General features: G+C 53.1%; 1 protein-coding gene across 1 annotated transcript in view; it reads left to right on the top strand.

The window, feature by feature from the left end:
• Positions 1-16444, top strand: part of PDE9A (phosphodiesterase 9A) — a 121806-nt gene that overhangs the window by 84544 nt on the left and 20818 nt on the right. The window contains exons 8-13 of the mRNA XM_025381034.1: positions 1863-1947; positions 9203-9284; positions 12062-12198; positions 14111-14293; positions 14512-14637; positions 14950-15042. Of these exons, the coding sequence (XP_025236819.1) occupies positions 1863-1947; positions 9203-9284; positions 12062-12198; positions 14111-14293; positions 14512-14637; positions 14950-15042 (706 nt within the window). The remainder of the gene's footprint in view (positions 1-1862; positions 1948-9202; positions 9285-12061; positions 12199-14110; positions 14294-14511; positions 14638-14949; positions 15043-16444) is intronic.

Genomic DNA, 16444 nt, shown 5'->3' with positions numbered 1-16444 from the left:
TCCTTCTGCATAAAAGTTAAGGTGTGATTACAAAGTAACAAAGCTAATCTTTTTTATTTCTTATGAACCAACTCTAATTGAAAAGCCGTGCGAAGCTGCTTGCTTCATGGCAGCGTTTCTGGGGTAAACGTGCAGTCAGCCAAGGGTGAATATCTTGAAGTTTAACACTCGCTGGGAGGCATAAGCTCCAGTTTGTTTTTGGTTGAAAAATAGTATCCTAACTGTTGAGGCACACCTTTGCAGTGGGACTCTGTAACAGCCCACGGGGTTCACCCTGCCCGCTGCCTAAACAGCTGATTCATCCAGACAGGGGAACTGCAATGGAGAAAGAGTCATTCACTCAGAGCCAGCTGTGCAGGAGACCAGAGTTTTATCATTCCTCAAATCAGTCTCCCCGAGCATTGGGGGGCAGAGTTTTTAAGGATAGCTTGGTGGGTTGGGGGAAGCCAGTGAGCTAGGAATGCTGATTGATTGGTCAGGGATGAAATCATAGGGAGTTGAAGCTGTCTTCTTTTTTTTTTTTTTTTTTTTTTTTTGGGGGGGGGGGGTTGGAGGTTTTTTTTTTTTTTTTTTTTTTTTTTTTGAGACGGAGTCTCGCTCTGTCACCCAGGCTGGAGGGCAGTGGCGCGATCTCACTCACTGCAACCTCCGCCTCCCAGGTTCAAGCGATTCTCCTGCCTCAGCCTCCCGAGTAGCTGGGATTACAGGCACTGGCGCACCACGCCTGGCTAATTTTTGTATTTTTAGTAGAGATGGGGTTTCTCTATATTGGCCAGGTTTGTCTCAAATTCCTGACCTCATGATCTGCCCACCGCGGCCTCCCAAAGTGCTGGGATTACAGGTGTGAGCCTGGGCGGAAGCTGTCTTGCACTGAGTCAGTTCCTGAGTGGGGCCACGAGACCTGACGAGCCAGTTTATCGATCTGGGTGGTGCCAGCTGATCCATCAACTGCAGGGTCTGCAAAATATCTCAAGCGCTGATCCTAGAAGCAATTTAGGGAGGGTCAGAATCTTGTAGCCTCCAGCTGTGTGACTCTTAAACCATAATTTCTAATCCTGTGGCTAATGTTAGTCTCGTCCCCAGGCAAGAAGAAGGTCTGCTTTGGGAAAGGGCTGTTCTAGTCTTTGTCTAAACTATAAACTGCAAAGGAAGTTTCTCCCAAAGTTAGTTTGAGGAATGAACAAAGACAGCTTGGAGGTTAGGAGCAAGATGGAGTCGGTTACGTTAGCTCTCTTTCACTGTCTCAGTCATCATTTGGCCAAGGCGGTTTCAACTCCAGGAATGTGATCAAGCCCAGGTTCTGCTGATCCTCAACTTTGCCTGTTCATTTCTCCTCTGTTTTAAGTCAACAGTTTCTCCTGGTGATGCTGCGCTGGAAGGACGTTACAATGAAAAGCTTTTCCCATAATGAGATCTTAATCCTTGCTGAAAATGCTTTGCCGTTCGCTGCATTTTAATGCTCTGGCACCACATGTCCCCTCTTTTCTTTTTGGGATAAAAGACGCCTTTGTCCCATGTCCTCAGCTGGTGCTTAGGGGTATGGAGCAAAAAGTGGGTGCCAGAGTTGAGATTCCAGGAGTGGAAAGTGGGGAGGGGCTTCTGCCCTCTGGAAACTGCCCAGATGGAGGCGGTGGTGCAGCGGTGGCCACGGCACATGCTGGCGAGGTTGGAGTCAGTTGGGGCTGAGCTAAGTGGGGCAGTGCGGGCACACCCGGAGTATTGGCAGCCGGGGTAGGAGTGAGACCTCTGCACTGAGCTATTTTCCTCCCTGGGAGCCACAGGGAGCCCTTAGTTACCAGCCTTGAGAGATCCTCCGCATTCGTCCGTGGTAACCCCCTTGCTGTCTCTCTCTCTGTCACCAGTGGAAGGACTGAAAGTGGTGGAGATTGAGAAATGCAAGAGTGACATTAAGAAGATGAGGGAGGAGCTGGCGGCCAGAAGCAGCAGGTAGGGTCTGTGCTGGGGCCACGGGCGGCCGGGCCTGGGGAGGGCTCCCCATTCCAGTTAGGCTGGGGCTGTGGGCTTTGTTTCTCTAAAAGAAAGGCTGGTGCAGTTCGGTACAGTTCAGGCTTGGGAGAGTGCAGTCTGGAGGCAGCCACCCTGCTCGCAATCTGCTTGTCAGTGGTGTGACTTTCTTCTAACAAAAGAGGACGTGTGGGCCAGGCATGGCGGCTCACGCCTGTAATCCCAGCACTTTGGGAGGCCGAGGTGGGAGGATCACCTGAGGTCAGGAGTTCAATACCGGCTTGGCCAACATGGTGAAACCCCATCTCTACTAAAAATACAAAAAGTAGCCAGGTATGGTGGCACATGCCTGTAACCCCAACTACTTGGGAAGCTGAGGCAGGAGAATCGCTTGAACCCAGGAGGTGGAGGTTGCAGTGAGCCGAGACCAGGCCGCTGCACTGCACCCTGGGCTCGACAGAGCAAGACTCTGTCTCAAAAAAAATAAAATTAAAAAAAAGAGCACATACGGGAGATGGGGGCTGGGAAGACACTTCACAGAAGAGGAGTCCTCCTCCTGCAGATCCAAGCCTTAGGAGCAAGGTATCCAGCTTGGAATAAGTTGATATCTACCTTTAAAGACAGAACAACAAGAGGAAAAAGGCATTAGGGGAGGAGCCTCCTGGTGCCCCCAGGGAGCCGGTTCCCTGCGTGATATTCCCACTGGGTTGCATTCCAGCGAGGGCTCCAGCACTGGGGACACAGAAGTCATTCTCTTGGGAACAGGCGTCCTTCACAGGCACTGCGGGAGGCCCAGTGAGCGGTGACTCGTGGGGAAAATGCCCCAGCTTCCACGATGCTGCCTCCAAAGTCAGTTTTATGGACAGCAGGACTTTACTGGAGCCAGGGTCAGGACACGTGTGGATGAATCACATCCAAACTGGGGATGGAAATGCACGTAGTAGCAAAGAGACGGCGGTGACGATGAGCAGAGCGCACCCATTGAGCGCTTACTGTGTGCAGGCGCTGTGCTGAGTGAGGGGCACACAGGACCCGCTCACACCTCCGGGCTTTACCTCCATGCCCGCTGGTGCCAGCCCAGAGACCACAGGCATATGATGTGGCTCATGGTTCCCCAGAGTGCCACTGCCCGGCCTCAGCGGGATTTCATGGGGTCTGATGAACTGAGAGGCAGCCCTGTGCCATTGCACCAAATTGTCCCAGGGCCCCCTGCATGCTGATGATCATTCCCTGATTCTGAAACTGAGGGCAGTCTGCTTAGTGAGGGAGTGTGGCAGGTGGGAGGGTCTCAGAGGCACAGGGTGAGGGGAAAGCTGGCGGGCCTGGCCTGGTCCCCTCCAAGCCCCAGGGGCCTGGCCTCGGGGTGGGCACAGGGAGGAAGGCCGAGCAGAAGGAAGCACGCCTTGTCTGAGCCACATGAGAGCTTGTCCTACAGGGATGCCACGTGTCTGTCCCATGCACTCGTGGGCTCATTTGGAGTTAGGGATGTCTCAGCCCAGTTGACTTCGGGGAAGTCAGGGCCATAGTCTGTGATCATGGAAAATTGTGAGTGAACAATCCATCTTCATCATTCCTGTGGTAGGAGGCTCTTTAAGGGATGAGAGACAGAGTCCCTCCTTTGTGAGCTGAGGAAGAGCTCCCAAGTTACACACGGGCGGCCACACAGCCAGGGCCCCAAGGCTGGGACCGGGCTTGGCAGCCTCAAACATGCAGCACCTTTACCTGTGCGCCCTTGGCCGTGGGCTCTACGTGGCTTAGTTCAGTGGCTGTCCCCTGTGCCCCGGGTGCCATGGCTGCTTTGGCAGAAGGCTGGTGCTGCCTGGCAGGGTTCCCCTCTGCCCAGAGCCAGGTGGGGATGGGCTGCCTCAAGCAGGGGCTGCGGGTGTAGCAGGACCAGCCTCTCTAGCCCCACCAGCAGCACGAGGGGAAGAGGGACGAAAACTGAGTTCTAGTCTTCAGCCAAAAACCAGACTCCCCGAACAGTGGCCTCTGGGCTCCATATGGGTTCGGGAACTCCACCGCCCCGAGGAGTGCGTCTGGAGCCAGGCCATGCCTCCCAGAGCTCCCCCAGCTCCTCACCCACAACTGTGTGTCCCTGAGCACTTTCTGGAGGTATTTGTAGAATGCAGCCTCTTATCCCTTAAACAACTGCATTTGCTGCCCTCCCACAGCCGCAGGAGTGAGTAGGGAGGCAGCCTCCAGCCTCACAGGTCTTGCCCCTGCTGTGCCTGACGGGCACCTGCTCTGTAGAAAGCAAGGCGAGTGCTCGGATCACACGCCGCTCCTGGCGTGGTTTCTGGTGTGCACTGGTCCTGCAGGTTAGGTTGCAGGGGGGGAATTATTTTTATTGAAGTCGTAGTCATTTCCTGGGGCTGCGTAACGAATTATCATAAACTGGGCAGTTTAAAACAATAGAAATGTATTGCCACATAGTTCTGGAGGCCACAAGTCCAAAATCAAGGTGGCAGCAGGCCCTGCCACCTCTGACGGTCCCAGGGGAGGGTCCTTCCTGGTCTCCCTTGGCCTCCGGTGGCTGCCGGTGGTTCCTCGGCTTGGGGATCTCTGCCTGCTTCTTCACCTGGTGCTCCCATCTGTTCTCTCCAAATTCCCCCTTTTTGTAAGGACACCCATCCTATTGGAGTAGGGGTCACCCCCCTCCAGGATGACATCACCTTAACTACATCTGCAACAGCCATGACCCCAAATGAGGTCACCCTCACAGGCAGCAGGGTTAGGACTTCAACATACGACTTTTGGAGGGAGATGTACTTCAGCCCGTAACACCCCATGTGGGAGGATAACACCGATTTCAGAGCACACAGAGGAAGCCGCCAGGAACTCCAGTGAGACATCAGCCCCCAGGTGCCCGTCAGGCACGCCGGGCTGCGGGGAGCACTTGGGCCCATCTGAGTAACAGAGGTGCATCCGCACTTCCCCCGGGAGTACATCTTTAGAACCCACAGCGCCATTAACCAAAGAGAAGGAGACTTCCTGGCGCCCCGTCAGCTTCTGGAGGCGATGTTCTCAGCTGACAGCTCTGGCAGCCTCCCCTGTAGGTGAGAGACAGGTAAATGGGATTCTTGCATCCAAAACGGAACAGGGTAAAAATTCTCAAGCGTCGTCGACACACTGAGAAAAACGCAAATTCAGCCTCCTGGGTTCTGGTCTAATCCCCAGCCGCGTCACGTGCCCCAGGCCCTCGTCGCAGAGCCGGCAGCCCCCACACACGAAACCCCTTCCTGTTTCTCTATGTAGAAAGGAACTCAGAATAGAGACACTGAGCTGTGTGCGTTGTCTCTTTCGTCTTTGTCAACAGCAGAGGTACATCTTACTTATGAGAGCCTGCAGCAGTGTGGGGCCCCTGGGACCAGTCTTGTTAAGCTGGGACTTCCCTGGATGGCTGGGGAGAGGAGCTGCAAAAGGCAGGGGTGGGGGTGGGGGGGTCTTCCCGAGATGGCAGCCCAGCCGGAGGCTGGCGTTCTTGCCTCTGGGAAGAGAATAAAGACCCCAGACAGGGTGTAGGTAGCTCAGCGCCGTTCCACACAAATGGCCAGTGTGAGCCTGAAACGTGGAGCTACATTCAGCCCACACAGCACACCGCAGTGGGACCGCGGAGCCAGGGTTCTGGATCCACCAGAAGCTGCCCCTTGAGAATAGCAGTGGCATCAGGGTCCAGCACACAGCAGCCGGGAGCAGGCGGCTGTCCCCTGACTTTCCCGAGTTAGGTTTCTCCTGCTTTTCCCTCAAAGAGGACAGAGGTCCAACTGCCAGCTCACATTTAGGGCAGGGGCAGGTCTACCCCAGGGCCACGGCCACTCTGGCCCCCAGCACTGTGCCAGGCAGAGAGCAGAGCATGGAATGTGGGGTTCACCCAGAGCTGGGGAGCCTGCAGGAGCCTGGGGTAGCAACTGAGGGCTCAGCATTCATCCCAAAAAAATGGCCTTGCCCTCTGGCCTAAGCCCCGGGGAAGGGGGATGGAGACCCCACGAAATGAAAGCGAAAATAAGCTCCAAATAGGATGAAAAGAAAGAGCTCCGTGCCAGCTGCTCTGTTTGCTGAAGACGCTGGTTCCCATGGCAACGGGGCGCAGAGAGAGGGGCTGCCTGGCCAGGCAGGGTCAGCGGGCCCCAGCAGACCCTCCTCTGCTCCTCTGCAGCTCTGGGATCTGCAAGAAAACAGCAGGATTCCAGCAGTCAAACGGTCTTGCTTGGTGAAAATTTCCATAACCCTCCTGGGGAATGCAGGAGACTTACAGAGACAACACATGTGTGAGTGTTTACACAAAAGAGGTTAAAAGCAGCAAAGAAATCATCATCGTGCCATCAATTTTTTTAACTACACAGAAAACGTTCGTGACTGCTCAGAAATGTGTAAATGGAATTTCTCGGTTACTGGATAACAATGGAAATCATTTGATTGGTGCATTTTGTTGGTTGGTTTTGCTAATACTTTGCTGAATCTGTTAGCATTCCCCCTTTCACATCAAACTGTGGCAGCAACTCTGACAGGTTTTGCAAGCATGAAGCAGAGGGAAGGGCTACCAAATGGATCTCTGTTGGAGCGGTGGTTATCACGGGGAAGAGACGGCAGCATGCCGAGAAAATAACACTGAAGGCCCTTTTTCCAGAAAGGAAATAGATTGAGTATTCTAGTTTTGAAAATAGCACAGGCTCATTGGAAAACCTCCAGACTATACTGATGGGAGTTGAAGGGTGGGCACCGATCATGACAGCAGCCGGCAGTGTCCCCCCAGTTTAAACCTGGACACGAGGCCTTCCAGATGTTTTTTCTGTGTATAGATACCTTATTTTGAAAAACAACAAAAACATGCTGTTTTGTAGTCTTTTTTTTTACTAGTGACATTGTGAGCAATAACTAGATTAAATTTTAACCGGTGTACAGCTCATAGATTTTCCTGGAAGGCCACAATCAAGCACTCTTTTTAAACCTCCCGAATGTGCTCTTTCTTCCCCGTAGCTTAGCATTTTTCGGCATTCGCTTTCAGTACATAGTGTGCATAGCTTTCTTATTTTCCCTTCTCATGTAAAGTTCCCTCACTTGGCATGATATCCGTGATTATCCTCTCAATGGCATAATAGTCCATCACGTGGATGCACTGTGGTGGTTTAAACCACTTCCCATTTTGGGACATTCAGGTGGCTTCTAGTAGGTCTTGTGTTTTTGTTACAACAGATCACGCCACAATGAATATCTGTGTGCGTAGAGCTGTTTGTTCCTGTTTAATTCTTGGCTTAAGATAAATTCCCCAGGATAGATACGTGGGCTGAAAGGATACGGATTTCTATATGGCTCTCACTATGCAGTATTAAATGGATCTCCCAGAAGATGGGGCTTTATTTACAAATCGCAGGAGCTTCTGCTGCATTCAGCTCCCTGAGTACCCCCTAGCCTGGTGAATGTCACACAAGCCAGGCGTGACCCCCACCCACCATCACCCAAGTACACAGGGAGCCTGTTCACTTCCAAGCAAATGCACAGCCACAGGGGGTCCCCAGATCCGCCCAGCCCCCTGGTGCATTCTGCTGCAGAGGCCCAAGAGCGGCCAGACCTCCCGGGGCAGCTGCTCCTCATTCAGCCTCTGGGGACCACCCTGAAGCCAGCACACTGCCCAGCCAGGAGGCGGCTTTCCTCCGAAATACGCCTGGCTCTCTTTGCCCTGCTCCTATGTGGGATACCTCGATACCCAGTGCTAAACAAAACCAGAGTCAGACAGAAAACTCATCTGCTAACGTTATATGCAGCAGGGAGAGTAGGAAAATTCTAAAAGTCCATCACTGGGGATTGGATTGCTAACGTGTGCTACGGCCACACCCTGGAGAAACTTGGAAAATGAAGCGAAGCTGTGTGGAGCAACTTGGGATGAGTTCATGATATGTTCGATGACAAAGCAGGTTGCAGCAGAGTGCATTTGGTGCAATTCCATCTTTGTTTAAAAGTACAAAGGGGCTGGGCGCAGTGACTCACGCCTGTCATCCCAACACTTTGGGAGGCCAAGGCAGAAGGATCACTTGAAGTCAGGAGTTCAAGACCAGCCTGGCCAACATGGTGAAACCCCATCTCTACTAAAAAGACAAAAATTAATTGGGTGTGGCACCATGCACCTGTAATCCCAGCTACTCAGGAGGCTGAGGCACGAGAATCACTTGAACTCAGGAGGCAGAGGTTGCAGTGAGCCAAGATTGCACCACTGCACTCCAGCCTGGGCGATAGAGTGAGACTCTGTCTCAAAAAAAAAAAAAAGTGCAAAGGGGTGGGGTGCAGTGACTCACACCTGTCATCCCAACACTTTGGGAGGCTGAGGCAGAAGGATCGTTTGAACCCAGGAGTTCGAGACCAGCCTGGGTAACATAGCAAGACCCCATCTCTACAAAAAATAAAAATTAAAATATTGTTAAAAGGTATAAGCGGCCACCCATGTGTGTCCACACTTCAAAACATTCTGGAAAGATACACCAAACTATTAGAAGTGATTTCCAGAGTATGGGATTTAGGGAAATAAGTGGGTAAAGTGAGGACTTTGGTTTTTTTTTTTTTTTTTTTTACTTTACTCCTGTGTTGTTTAGTTTTTTGAGAATAAGAATGTTTTCATTTTGAAAACATTAGAAAAAGGTTTTTTAGAAGCTTATCTAAGACAGAAGATAGCCCTCAACATCTGACTTTTTTTTTTTTTTTTTTTTTTGAGACGGAGTTTTGCTCTTTTTTTTTTGAGACGGAGACTGGCCAGGCTGGCGTGCACTGGCGCAATCTCCACTCACTGCAACCTCCACCTCCTGGGTTCAGGTGATTCTCCTGCCTCAGCCTCCTGAGTAGCGGGATTACAGGTGCACACCACCACGCCCAGCTAATTTTTGTGTGTTTTTTTTTAATATAGAGACGGGGTTTCACCGTGTTGGCCAGGATGGTCTCGATCTCTTGACCTCGTGATCCTCCCGCCTCGGTCTCCCAAAGTGCTGGGATTACAGGCGTGAGCCACTGCGCCCGGCCCCAACATCTGACTTTCTATGAGTTTTCCAAGAGCCCAATGTGAGGTCAGAGGTCAGGCAGGTCCTTGGGGATTTTGTTTCGAATGAGTTGCTGCCGCCCTGACTCCTCTCCCATAGCAAATAAGACCACACGGGGCTTGGGGATTTCGGTCTGTCCCTTGCTTTTGCTCTGCCGAGGGCTTCACCAGACTGAAACAGCAGGACCACAGCTCATCTCTGCTTCTTCTCTCTAGGACCAGCTGCCCCTGTAAGTACAGTTTTTTGGATAACCACAAGAAGTTGACTCCTCGACGCGATGTTCCCACTTACCCCAAGGTAAGACGAGATTCCTGCCCAGAGGAGGCTGTGGCTGTGTCCCCAGCCCCACGCCCAGCCCTGTGGCCCTGCGGCCAGACCCTGCTGTGTGCTCATTCTCATCAACAGCCGCTCCCAGCCCTGGACGCTGCGGGTTACTCTAAGGCAAAGTATTTTTCCTCTTTGACATTTGTTTAGCAAAAGTGATCCCAGACCATACCTTCCCTGCAAGGAGATAATAGCTCTGTGCTGCCGTCTGCCCTGGAGCTGACCTCGGTAAATGGTTTTCACAGTCAAACGTTACTTTAAAGAACTTTAATGTTTAACTACATTTTAAAAAATCCACATTGGCCCTCCTCTCTGAGCAATTCTTAGTTGTCCTGGCAGTTTTGCTCTTTTGCACAAAAGTGTTCTTAGTTCTAAGAGAAGCTGTAACCTTGGTGAAGTAGCAATGGCGTTTTTGAAATAATGACAAAAGGAGGGTCTCAAGACGCTGGTCAACCGCTCAAAGCCTTCAGCTGGGAAGCAGGCAAAATCCCGGCCCACCTCATTTTTTGTTTATTTTTTATTTATTTATTTATTTTGAGAAGGAGTTTCACTGTTGTCGCCCAGGCTGGAGTGCAGTGGCACAATCTCAGCTCACTGCAAAATCAGCCTCCTGAGTTCAAGCAATTCTCCTGCCTTACCCTCCCAAGTAGCTGGGATTATGGGCGCCCGTCACCACACCCAGTTAATTTTTTTGTATTTTTTTTAGTAGAGACAGGGTTTCACCACGTTGGCCAGGCTGGGCTTGAACTCGTGACCTGAGGTGATCCACCCACCTCGGCCTCCCAAAGTGCTGAGCCACTGCACCCGGCCCGGCCCACCTAATTTGTAATGTGCTCTTGTGCTAAGATTCAGGGGGCACAGGTTCCACAGACAGCAGAGGCCTGCACTGCACACAGGTGGGTTCTGCTGCTGCCTACGGTTCAAGCAATGGCAGAGGCTTCCACAGCCTCCATGTGGGCCACTGGAGTCCATTAGTCAGTGATTCTATCCATGCAGGTCCAAACAGTGCCCTGGATATTGTCAGGTTCGGGAGGATTTTTTGGGTTTTTGGTTTTGTTTTTTTGAGACTGAGTCTCACTCTGTCACCCAGGCTGGAGTGCAATGGCACGATCTCAGCTCACCGCAACCTCTGCCTCTCGGGTTCAAGCGATTCTCCTGCCTCAGCCTCCTGAGTTGCTGGGATTACAGGCACCCACCACCATGCCCGGCTAATTATTGTACTTTTAGTAGAGACAGGGTTTCACCACGTTGGCCAGGTTGGTCTTGAACTCCGGACCTCAGGTGATCCACCCACCTCGGCCTCCCAAAGTGCTGGGATTACAGGCATGAGCCACTGTGCCCAGCCTTATCTGAGGTTTTTGAATGGAGATGAGTGCCTTTTTCCATTGGAAAATATGCCCCATGCTTCTCAGGATCCTGTCCCAGGGAGCCGTGAAGCACAGCCTAGATCCAAAGTAAAAGGTGGCAGCACTCCAGATCCATCCCCTTATAAAAAACAAAAAGCAAATATCCAGTAAGAGCTGGGAGAAGACAGTGGGTAATACCAAAGCGTGTTCTTGTCTTCTGTATAAAACCACAGCCTTCTGTCCTTGCGACAGCTTAACCTAAAGCCTGATGTCCTCAGAAGCAACCCCGGGCACCGCCCCGTCAGCAGGCCTGCTCTTCTAGCTCTCAGCAGAAACTAGGGATGGGTTCCCGATGGGAGCATCTCAGAGTAACTTCTTAGCTGGTGTTTGAATTTATGCCAAGTGAATTTTACCCCCACACTTCACTTTATTGCCCTTTTAAATTATTTTTGAGACGGAGTCTCGCTCTGTTGCCCAGGCTGGAGTGCAGTGGCACCATCTCGGCTCACTGCAACCTCCGCCTCCCGGGTTCAAGCAATTCTCCCGCCTCAGCCTCCCAAGTAGCTGGGATTACAGGCACCCGCCATCATGCCTGGCTAATTTTTGTATTTTTGTAGAGACAGGATTCCACCATGTTGGCCAGGTTGGTCTTAAACTCCCGACTTCAGGTGATTGGCCCACCTAGGCTTCCCAAAGCACTGGAATTACAAGCATGAGCCACCATGCCCAGCTATTGTCTGTTCTATCGTCAGGCTTGTTGAGATCTGATTTACATGCAGTAAATTTCTTTAGGTTTGGAGTACAGTGAATTTTGACAAACTTGTTTAGTCCTGTGACCTCCACCACAAGCGAGATATGGAACATTTCTGTCACCCCAAAACCTCCCCCCGCCCCCTTCGCCCTGCCTCTGGCATCCACTGATGGGATTTCCAGCCATAGTGTTGGCCCTTTCCAGAAGGATGTGGCCTGTGAGTCTGACGCAGGTGCCTTAGAAAGAGAACGGGAGAAGCCAGGTGCGATGGCTCACGCCTGTAATCCCAACACTTTGGGAGGCCGAGGCTGGTGGATCACCTGAGGTCAGGAGTTCGAGACCAGCCTGGCCAATATCGTGAAAACCCTGTCTCTACTAAAATTACAAAAATTAGCCGGGCATGGTGGCAGGTGCCTGTAATCCCAGCTCCTTGGGAGGCTGAGGCATGAGAATCACTTGAACCTGGGAGGCAGAGGTTGCCGTGAGCCAAGATTACTCCACTGCACTCCAGCCTGGGCAACACAGCAAGACTCCATCTCAAAAAAAAAGAAAGAAAGAAAGAGAACGGGAGAATGAGAAGAAACATCCCAGCATGCACATCGCCGTCACAGTCCCCCAGCACCTGGTTAACACGGAACTCCTGTCCTTTCTAGTACCTGCTCTCTCCAGAGACCGTCGAGGCCCTGAGGAAGCCGACCTTTGATGTCTGGCTTTGGGAGCCCAACGAGGTAAGTGCGGGGCTTGCGGGCACCACGTCCCGTGGGGAGGCAGCTCAGGATGGTGGACCCCAGTGGGACCACCCCCGTCGTTCTTCCTCTTCCATGTTTTCTCCTCTTTTTAAAGACTGGGGAAAAAAAAAAAAAAAAAAAACCCTTGTTTTGCTGGGTTTTAGTTGAAACTAATGCTTGATAGCAGGGCCCAGGAGACCTCACAGCAAGGGGGTTCTGTGCGTGGGGAGACAGCTGTCAGGGACAGGGACCCTCCACCCAGGGCTCCTGACGGCGCCAGGCTCCCAGGGTCATCTGCTCACCCGGCAGACCCTCATGCGCGCGGGTGGCAGCCCAGTGCTGCAGAACGCCCATGCCAGGAGCAGATCTCTCCTCAAGGAAGGGGCCGCGGTCAGAGTGCTCTGCTCTGAGAGCAGTGTCTGCAAAGGCAAGGCACAGGCAGCCGGCTGTCCCGGATAAGTGGACATGTGGGATTCCGGGAACTGTGTCACCTTCTGCAGCAAGGCTTGAGGCCAGGAATTCCAGGCCAGCCTGAGTGATATGGTTTGGCTGTATCCCCACCCAAATGTCACCTGAATTGTCATAGTCCCCACGTGTCAAGGGCAGGGCCAGGTGGAGGTCTTGAATCGTGGGGGCAGTTTTCCCCGTACTGTTCTCGTGATAGTAAGTCTCACGAGATCTGATGGTTTTATAAATGGGGGTTCCCCTGCACACGCTGTCTCGCCTGCCCCCATGTAAGTGACTTTCTCCTTCTTTGCCATTCGCCGTAATCGTGAGGCCTCCCCAGCCATGTGGAACTGTGAGCCCCTTAAGACTCCTTTTCTTTATAAGTTTCCCAGTCTCAGGTATGTCTTTATTGGCAGCGTGAGAACAGACTAATACGCTGGGCCACATCGCAAGACCTCATCGCTACCAAAAAAAAAAAAGTGTTAAAATTCCTATTTGCTGAAAAATACAAGAATGGGGAATATTTGGTTTCATCTCATTGGCTAATAGACCCCATCTTTTCACACCCCAAAAAATGAAAAAGTTCCCTCATTGCAGACCTCGAACCCAGCTGTTTTCAACCCACCAAAATCTAAGGACATTTTCCTGCTTGTCAGCAACACAGAGAATGCACAGGCTCCTCAGCAAGCTCACCTGCGCTCTTTGACACCCTCGGCCGCAGCGATCTCTTCGCAAAGGGTAGAAAGTGGGATCTTGCCTCTTGGCATCCCTGAGGCCGGGTTGCTGACACCTGGGGCACTGCCCTCTCCTAAGTGAACCTCTTTTACGCCTGTGGTCTCCCAGCAGGAGAAAAACTGCAGCACCAGTCAGAAAAGCAAAGCTCCAGCCTCCACTCCCCACCCCAGTTCACCGGAGAAGAGCAGCAGGCAGCCAGTCCCAGGGGCTGCACTGCTGCAAACCTGCTCAAAACCTCCAGCCACCATGTGGCAACTTGCTTCCCAGCCCTGAGACTGCAGGACCAGGGCATGGAGACGACAGAAGAGGCTTTAAATGTGCAGCATGACTGTATAGGTCAACGCACAAAAAGCAAGGGCTCCAGGTGTGAGAGACACAAGGAGTAAGAGGGGAAGCTCGGAAGAGACGTGTTGGAGCTGCTGGCCTGCAGTGGCTCCCAGGGTCCCTGCACAGCTGCTGAGATTGGGCAGAGCAAGTCCACAGCAAGCAGACACGGCAGACGGTTAGAGCACACTGTCTCGTGCTCCCAGCCTGTGGGTAAGCGCCGCGCCTCAGCATCATGCAGAAAAATCACCCTCCCCAAAGTCATTTTGACCTCAGCCTGCTGGGAGGAAGAGCCAAGCCAGGGGCCACTGATGGCAAAGTGCCTGCATGGAAACCGACACTTGCTGTCTTTTCCGTCACTTCTACCAGGGAACCCTTTGAGTGTGGGCCATTGTGACTGGGGAGGTGGGGCTTGCCCCATGAAGCTGAGGGATCTAGAAAGGCCACCTCTCTGTCCTCTGACTGCAGAGTGGACTCAAACAGCCACTCTCGGGGCTGGCAGGTGGGCAAGGTAGACGGCTCCCGGCGGCTGGACTCAGCCTCTGTGTGGCATCTCCCACGGCCCGTGGCTTCTGCCCAGCAGATCTCAAGGGCACCCCAGGAGACCGATGAGGGTTCCAGTCCTTCCAGGAAGCATCTAGCTGCCCGCGTGTGAGAATGCAGAGATGCCCAAGACAGGAGCCTTGGCCTCTGGCAGATCTGGGGATGCCAGAAATTTTGGAGTGTGAGCGGCAAAGAGGGACAACTAAAGGAACACACATGAAAACAGCCCACTCGGCCCCGCGAAACTGCGTCTGGCTGCCCACGAGGCAGCTGGCACTCGGAGAACGTCAGGGCTCCTGAGTGATCGCCTCTCTTCCTTCCAGCAGGGGCCACCCTGCCTTTCTCCGAGTGGCTCGACCCAGTGTCCTGCTCATCACAAACCAGACGGAGGACATGACTTCAGGCTGTTGTGTCCTCCCATCTGTTCGGGCCTCTGAGGGCCCAGGGCTGTGGTCTGTGAGCAAGGCCTGCCTCTATCAAGTGCAGAGCTGGACGGCTGCAGGAGCCTCCCCGTCATCTCATGAGTCCCCCACTCACGACCATGCAGCCCACTCAGATCAGGACCCGCCGCAGCATGCGGGAGCTGCTGGCTCACTCGCGCCCGCCTGGGACTGAGGACTGACAGCACGTGCAGCCACAGATGCCCCCAGCCCTCCTGCCCCACAGCCTCCACAAAGGCCACGTAAGTGGCACCAGGTGGCTCTGTCTGCCCGTCAGCATCCCCTCTTGACTCTGATTTCACAGCAGACACACCTGCCTTTCAGGACTGCCTTGAGCAACATCTGGGCTGGTCAGGTGGAGAGTGACGAGTCTCCACGTTGCAGCTCCTATGGTCCTAAGGGCCGGTGTCCAGGAGGGTGGGGGGCCAGCAGCTCTGGGCAGTGAGGCCCCTGGCTGGGTGATCCGGGTGGCTGCTGACCAGTGACCTGGGAGCCAGCCCTCCTGTCCTCACGTGGGGCCCCAGACTCCTGCCATTCTGAAGGGGGCCCCGTCTCCAAAAGTCGGTGCCGTGCCCTGCACATTATCCAACCTACATCTGTACTGTCCCCCGAAGGAAAACGAGTGTGTGGTTCACGTGCTTTAAGGACGTTTCCCAGGTGACATTCCAAGCTCCCATCTGTGGCTGCGTGTGGGGGAGTTTCCAGTTTTCCAGATGGATTTCCTGCGATGCCAGAGAACCCTCCGCCTCCTTCAGAGCCATCTCATCAATGCAGTGATCGCAAGCTTCGATTTACAAAAACTCGCCTCCCTTGCAGCATTTCCAGGTCTCACACACCGCGTAACAAGTAAAAATGGATTTTTGGGCAGCACGCCCTGTCCTAGTTTGCTGAGGCTGCCATAACAAAGTACCAGAGACTGGAGTGGCGTCAGCAGCAGAAGTCAAGTCCTCAGTTCTGGAGCTGGAAGTCCGGGATCAAGGTGCTGCCAGGTTCTGTTTCTCTGGAGGCCTCGGTCCCTGGCGTGCAGACGGCCGCCTTCTTGCTGGGTCCTCATGTGGCCTGTTCTCTTCACGCACGCATGCTCTTCCTCCTCTTATGAAGACACCAGTCCCGTGGGACCAAGGCCTCACCCTGACTGGATAAAACCTTCATTACCTCCGTAAAGGCCCTGTCTCCAAATAGCTCACTGGGGCCGGGGCTTTACCACATTGACCTGGGGGAAGGTGCAATTCAGTTCGTCACATGCCCTTTTTGGGAAGAGAAAGGTCAGGCAACGAGCAGACACAGGCAGGAAGCCATGCCGGGCTCCAGCAGGGATGACCCAGTGCCCTGCACAAGCAGCTGGGCTGGAGGTGGGCACAAGTGGGGGGCCCCGGGTGGAGGACGCCTGCCAGGTGCGTCTAAACTGCCCCTTTGCTGTGTACATCTTCCTTCTCACTGGGCTCCCCACCCAAGACCTGCTTTTTCCAGAAAGCAAAGCTCACTTTGGTCAAAGTCTTGTTTTCAAAAATCACTTCATGTTTTCCTCCCTAAATTAGCTCCAGAGCACTGAGCTGTATTGAAATAGATCACCACAGTGACAGTAAATCCTCTTTGGGACTGAAAACAAAATCTATTTCAACTTGAACAGGGATAGTGATAGAAGACAGGGCTCCGTGAAAAAGGGTTGCTGGTGCCGGGCGCGGTGGCTCAGGCCTGTAATCCCAGCACTTTGGGAGGCCGAGGCGGGCGGATCACGAGGTCAGGAGATCGAGACCATCCTGGCTAACACGGTGAAACCCCGTCTCTACTAAAAACACAAAAAATTAGCCGGGCGAGG

Source organism: Theropithecus gelada, chromosome 3 (genome assembly GCF_003255815.1).
Source record: "Theropithecus gelada isolate Dixy chromosome 3, Tgel_1.0, whole genome shotgun sequence".
Classification (NCBI taxonomy): domain Eukaryota; kingdom Metazoa; phylum Chordata; class Mammalia; order Primates; family Cercopithecidae; genus Theropithecus; species Theropithecus gelada.
This window is presented reverse-complemented; position numbering and strand designations above follow the sequence as displayed.